This window comes from Echiichthys vipera, assembly GCF_963691815.1.
Source record: "Echiichthys vipera genome assembly, chromosome: 3".
Classification (NCBI taxonomy): domain Eukaryota; kingdom Metazoa; phylum Chordata; class Actinopteri; order Perciformes; family Trachinidae; genus Echiichthys; species Echiichthys vipera.
In genome coordinates this window covers 32,350,254-32,357,515 of record NC_139828.1, presented here as the reverse complement: position 1 = coordinate 32,357,515, position 7,262 = coordinate 32,350,254, and the positions used below count along the sequence as shown (strand labels likewise).

The following is a 7,262-nucleotide window of genomic DNA, read 5'->3' as shown; positions in this document are numbered from 1 at the left end:
GTCTCTGGTTGGAGAGGTTGAGCTTTTCACAGAGGGGATCTTTGGAAGCATTCCACAAAACCTGGGACCCACTGCTGGCTTTTATTAGCAATAGTATTACTGTTACGCCTGACGACGCTGAGGACACTTCCTAGTGCTGGAAGGATATGTAAAGTGTCTTGAAATCATTTGTTATGATTTGGCACTGTAAATAAAATTGAATTGAAATTGAATTTCACCCAGGGCATGTGCAGCACATCAACATTTTGGGCAACTTTATGCTTTATTAAAATACCCACAGATTTACAGCTTTAAAGCAATTTATTAACTCAATAATAATAATACAGATTCCAGCAGGTTATTTACACTTCCAGGAAAGTCACAGAGTTACAGCACTCCGCCTGCTACACACAGTGTTCAGTCAGTCATCCTGCCATGTGTGTCGTTGATCTGGGTTTCAGTGTCACACCATTTTCCATGTCTTCTTTTGGAGAAATCACCTTTTGGGCGTGAAAACAAACCAATTAAATACATACTGTATATGGACAAATGGAAGTTTCAGGTGATAGTCTGATCTTCCCCATTCATGATTTACATCATATATGATGAGTTCATTTCTTCTTCCAGAATTGGCTGTATTTGTCAGCTTGGAAGTCATCTTCATAGTGGACTGGTGTCTGTGTTTTGATCTTCTTCACTTCTCTCCTTTTCTGTCGAGCTCGTCGCTCCTCTTCAGACAGAGTGGACAGATTGACTGGCATCTTTCAAAACACAGAGAGACACATCAATAAACAAACAAAACATGAAATATGAATTAACATCCTCATATGCTATGGGACCAGTGCACCTTATTGTCTTGAGCAGGGAGGTTCTGATTTTGGCTCAGTGGGTCTGTTATTATTACCAGGGCTGGGATAGAGCAAGCTGTTGTTTTTGAACGTAAACATTTATAGAAAAAACGTGCATTTCAGTTAATTCATCATGGGAGTACAACTCAACAAGTGAGAACAGCTTATTATATCCTCTGTGGCTCTTGGCTGAGCTTTGTCAAGTCTGAGAAAATAACCTTGGCGAGGTGTCATCAGGGTTATCTGAGCTTTGGCTTGAAAACACAAAATTTGTAACAGTTAACCCATTCGATAGACTCAAAGTCACGATATCTCGTCATCTGCTGTTTTCATTAAACCAGTGTTTTTAAATGTGTCTTTAGCAGAACTACAGTGGTACTGCTACTTTATCAGTTTGTAATTCTTGGTTTTACAATGAAATTTTTTTGTGTACAGTTTGAAATATCTGAAATTCCACAGTAAAAAGTTCTGTGGATATTATGCAAGTAATCTTATTTACATATTTATTTGGGCCTGGTTGTGTAACACTTTATTCTGAAAACCGAAAACAGTAAACAGGAAAGTGTTTACCTTCATGTCAGAGTTTTACACTGCAGAGTGAGACAGAATGACAGTAAAGTGTTTACCTTCATGTCAGAGTTTTATACTGCAGAGTGAGACAGAATGACAGTAAAGTGTTTACCTTCATGTCAGAGTTTTATACTGCAGAGTGAGACAGAATGACAGTAAAGTGTTTACCTTCATGTCAGAGTTTTATACTGCAGAGTGAGACAGAATGACAGTAAAGTGTTTACCTTCACGTCAGAGTTTTATACTGCAGAGTGAGACAGAATGACAGTGAAGTGTTTACCTTCATGTCAGAGTTTTATACTGCAGAGTGAGACAGAATGACAGTAAAGTGTTTACCTTCATGTCAGAGTTTTATTCTGCAGAGTGAGACAGAATGACAGTAAAGTGTTTACCTTCATGTCAGAGTTTTATACCTCAGAGTGAGAGAGAATGACAGTAAAGTGTTTACCTTCATGTCAGAGTCTTATACTGCAGAGTAAAGTGTTTACCTTAAAGGTGCTCTACGGAATACTAATGACAGGTTAAATCGCCACCCGGCTCTTTCACCCCACTCCCTAAAGTAACCCAAGAATGGTGGATCTTTAGTGACCATTCAGTCAGTTGAGTCCTCCTAATTTTCAACCACAAACATATTTAAATGTTTACAACTCAACAACATAGAACTCTATTTAGGCTGCCAAATGTTACATAACCTGCAGCAACAAGTTCATTTGTATCATCAAACGTCACCTGGGGGGCTGAGTGAGCCACAGTCAGTCTGAGATCGTGGATCAGAATACATCCGGGTACATGACAAATAATGCAAGAGACGGTGAATCATGATTGGCAGACAGTCTGACTTGCAGCCGGAGAAATGACCCACACTTCCTAAAGCTATAAGCCGACCACTCATGTAACTGATAAATAGCAATATTTGACTGTGCTTTGGGTAAAAGGCTACTACAAATGTTTAAAATCCATTCCTTAAATCCTCAAATTAATGTGAGGTTATTTGACCCTGTTTCACACTGAGGATGAACAGCCTACAGCAGGGGTGGCCATTTCAGTCCTGGAGGGCCACTGTCCTGCATGTTTTAGGTTTCTCCCAGCTTTAACACACCTGAGTCTAACCATGACCAAAGCTTCAGCTGCTTGATAACGAGCACATCATTAGAATCAGGTGTGTTGGATGAGGGAGGAACCTGAAACATGCAGGGCAGTGGCGCTCCAGGACCAGAACTGCCTGTCCCTGGCCTACAGTCTCTTGTAGCCTATTACTCGAATGGCGAGTGCCACTGGCGATAGAGACCCACTGCATGGCTGACTCGGCTTGTGCATGGTTCTGTCACTGAGTGGATCAGTAAGACTGAACCAATCACAAACTACATGTTCACGTGCGGTTGAAGATAATATTCTCCTACAGATCCACGGATCGCATTTGGTCATGCACAAGCTTAAGTGAGTGGCTGCATTTACTGTAGATTACATCATGAGTCTTTTAATAATCTGTAACAAGACAACACACAGCAATCCATATGTTCTAAACGTGATGTTGGTATATTTGGTCGTAGTTTTGAAATTCAACTAAGCAGACTGAATTTGAAATAATATTGTTTAATGTTTAGGTTTATTCACCACCTGCATGTCTGTTTTTACTAGGGAGTTTCATCGGGTGGATTTGACTAAAGTGACTCAAGCGACTCGCACAACACGGATCATATTAGTGAGTGACTCAGAAAAACCTGAATCCTTCAAATGACCATCACTACAATGATAGTCACAAAGTGCGCAGGGTGAGATGGGAAAAGGGTTTGTAAAAATATTTTTTGGAAGTTATGAACCGATTTGGAATCTTAGAAGATAGGAATCACAAGTTTCTCACTATAACAGAGAGGCTTATATCATCAAACATGTCTGATCTCTGTGCTGCTGTAAATGCATGGGAGCACAACACTAAAACTGGTGGAATGCCCCTTTAGTGGAATAAAACTGTCGTCAGGCAATGTTGCCATTAGAAAGCAGAATGAAAGCCATGTGTAGAATGTGTACAGAGCGGAGTGAAGTAGATGCAGTACTCACGATAAGGAGGCGTTTAGGATCCTTGTATCTGATGTTGATTGTAGATCCATCAGGTCGGACCAGCATCACCGGGTACACTCTATTATATTTCTGTTGACCGCAGCGCACCACGGATGTCCGGTTGGAGTTCAGCTGAGGAGTGTGAGTGTGGAGCCCTGCAGGGGCCGACACTGACAGGCAACCTGTCCGGGTGAACACGGGGTAAACACACCTGTACAAACACACACACACATATATACACACATACAGACAGACAGACAGACACACACTGTAAATCTCGGATATACACCGCAGTCTGTCACAACCATGACGGGACACGTGTGTGCTCCTTCACATTTACCGTCATGTAGCAAGTTTCTACACTGACTTATGTTTGACTCTTCTTCTGCATTTCTTTTTCAGAGAGTTTGACATCAAACTAGCACGAGCCCGGACGTTAGCTTGTAGCGAGCACGATTTTCCAACCTTTATCCTGAGACTCTTACCGTGATAACAGACTCTGTGGTGGAAAAAGCTTCATTAAAAACATGTTCGCGACCAGTCGACTGTAACAGGAAGCACTTAAGGTCAAACACGGGAGCTCACAGAGTAGATGTCCTACTGAAACTAAAGCGCAGATTCGTTCCGGGGGTCACAGGGCCGGAGGTAGTTCCATAGACATATAAAGAGTAGACGCCGCATCGAACGTTTGGCCGCGAGAAATGCGGCCGCCATCTTGGACCGGTCATCCTACCAGATCAGTTCTATGAGTGACTAGTTGAGCCTCTGAGTTGAGCAGCAGAAGGAACAAGATGCCAGAGCAGTGAGCAGCGTATTCCTGCTCTAATCTAATATTACAATATTACAATTCATAATCAGTACGGTACAGTACAATTTTAAACAATTATACATAAATCCAGAAATGTTTGAATGTTATAGTGACTCCCTCAGGCTGTGGCAGGTAGATACATATTTAGCTGCCAGAGGAGCTGCTGTCCCTTATTTTATTATTATTATCTCGTCACAGTAGAGGCATGGAGATTTGCCTCTGTGGGAATCTTAGTTAATTTACCCCCCGCCAGATGTGTGTGTGTGTGTGTGTGCGCGCGCGTGCGTGTGTGTGTGCATGCCCGTGTAGATATGAAAGGAGAAGCAGGGAGGAGAGGGGTTGTCGTACATGTGGTCCAGTGTAAATGGATTGCAAATTTCCAGCAGTAGGTCAGCGGAGGATGTGCTGGGGTTTCATGAGAGGAAGACACTTCAGAGACAGTTCATCTCAGGTCACCTCAGATATTCTCAGTTTTGTTTTTTTAAATATTGAACATGACATTGAGATGAATTATGAGATAATTTTTCATGTCATGTCACTTTTTTTTTTAAAGTTTAGACTATCAAAGGAGAAGTGGCAGAATCTGATCAATATCCTTTGCTGTTAAACTGTTTCATCAAACAGGAGCAACATGATGTGGGGTTTATTATAAAGAATGAATCAGAGATTTACGAGGCAAGCGTGAACATGTATTTCCACTCTGTGCCCGATATTTTCACAGCTGAACAAAATGTTCCATACATTTTTACTTGGTTCTCCACATCTCCACTTAAAGCAGGACGAACGTCACATGTTTGTAAACCAGAACTGATGGGTCCAGGCTTTTTTAGTTCAGTTGTACCACAGAAGTTGAAACAGTCTGAAAAGAAAAAATCATACATTTATTTAACTAAGGAAAAATCTTAAATCGTTTGTATAATTTAAAATGGATATTACTGAACTATGCCCCGTGTTTTTGTTTGCACATTTAATACAATTACTACATCATTAAAATATAAAAAATAGAGCTACACTCTAATTGGTAACTGTGCAAGAACAAAACAGTGTGAAAATGATCGATTTAACAAAATGTTATATATATTTTTATACCACACACACACTCGCTCCCTCTCCTCTCCACTACCACGACTATGCGACTGGCAGAGCATGGATCATTTCTGAATATTTATAAACATATAGGGTTCGGCTCTTGTTTTTTTTAGTGCTTTAAATGGAAGTGTGTCTGTTTGACTTGTATTTAGATGTGTCCAAAATGTCATCTCTCTCTCTGACCTAATTGTATTGATACTCTTGATTTATATGTATTTTAATTTTCTGTGTGTGTGTGTGTGTGTGTGTGTGTGTGTGTGTGTGTGTGTGTGTGTGTGTGTGTGTGTGTGTGTGTGTGTGTGTGTGTGTGTGTGTGTGTGTGTGTGTGTGTGTGTGTGTGTGTGTGTGAGAGAGAGAAAAAGAGAGAGTGAGTGAGAGAGAGATTTATGTATTCATGTATGAAATATAGCCTATTAATACTCTATAAATTATTTCTATTGTTGTGTTTATATTTATAGTGTTTGTAAAACACCTATCATACATCACATATATCATATATGAGAATATCCTATTACTGTTAATCCCACTATGAATATTAAAATACGCTGAACCGTGTCCTGTCCTTACACTGACTGGAGCGGGCGACCGGTCCAAGATGGCGGCTCCACCGCTCGTCAGCGCCAATAGGCCCAACGTTCGATGAGGCGTCTACTCTTTATGTCTATGGGTAGTTCGGTTCGGTTCTTCTTCTTCTTCTTCTTCTTCTTCTTCTTCTTCTTCTTCTGACAGGCTGCAACCATGTCTTATATTGGTGCATACCGCCACCAACTGTACAGGAGTATGTAATAAAAAGCCATCCAAATTACATTATAAACAAATAAACAAACAATAAATAATGATGATAATAATTTAGTATACCCCCAAGGCTCCACTCTCTTCTTGCCAACCTCACCGTCTCCTCCCTATATTTCCCACAGTCCAACATGTTCTACACTGTCTGTCCTTCCTCAAACAAAGTACCCATCTTTTTGACCTTTACCTATCAATAAGAGGGTCTTATTTAACTTTGTTTGATCAAATCTCAGTCTAGTGAGCACTGTCTCCTCCCTTCTGTTCTGCCTACACGTTTCTGTACACTATAATATTCCCTTCCACTAATGTCCCTAGCCCATCTATCTGGCACTTTCTTCATACTTTTGTGTGTTGCCTTAACTTGCCCTTTACAAATAGGTACAGTATCCCACTGTTCAGTCTGACGTAACACGCTTTCAAAATAAGGTTTCCGGGTCCAAACGCTCCGTCGAAACAAAACAAACGCAACGGCCGAACATGTGAACAATTACGATCACCTCTTTTGTCAGTTAAACATCTTTTTCATCCATAAGAAAGAGGTAAAATGACAATTACGTTGTTTTTAAATACTCAGATCTGTTCAAACAACGGGGAACACGGCCCTGTGGCGTTGTAGAAACACGAGAACTTGCTTGGACCCGGAAATTATATTTTGAAAGGGCGTTACGTCGTCTTGACAGAGTAAGGCTGATGAGTGTTGATCACAATATTAAGTATTAACAATATTCAAAAAAAGAAAGAAAAGAAAACCCTTGTGTCTTTCAATCATATTGATTTGTTGAGTATACTGGAAACATCTAACCCTCATTTCTTGAGTTATTTTGTAGAATATTTATTTGTTGACACTGCACTTCTAACTTTGTGAGGTTTTAAATCAAACGCCTTCTGTCTTCCTCATATTTTTCGACAATATAGTAGCCTATAACATGCTCTACTGTTTGTTCTTGCCCACAGTTATGACATCTACCTGTATTATGTTTACTGATCTTGAATAGTTAAATCCAGTGTGTCCAAATCTGTCTCCTCCAAAGAGGCCATCATTGTCATGACTTTACTAATGTCGGTTTGGTTCATTCCTGGGTTCCCCATTTAAGGAAAAGAGGGAAAAAAAACTTGTA

General features: G+C 40.4%; 1 protein-coding gene across 1 annotated transcript; it reads right to left on the bottom strand.

The window, feature by feature from the left end:
• Positions 1-287: 287 nt before the first annotated feature.
• mrpl55 (mitochondrial ribosomal protein L55) lies at positions 288-4,041 on the bottom strand. Its single transcript, XM_083940105.1, has 4 exons — positions 3,941-4,041; positions 3,456-3,666; positions 575-740; positions 288-479 (listed from the first exon to the last, which is right to left on the bottom strand). The coding sequence occupies exons 1-3, from the start codon at positions 3,982-3,984 to the stop codon at positions 591-593; spliced, it is 405 nt and encodes a 134-aa protein (XP_083796231.1). The 5' UTR covers positions 3,985-4,041; the 3' UTR covers positions 288-479; positions 575-590.
• Positions 4,042-7,262: the final 3,221 nt, after the last annotated feature.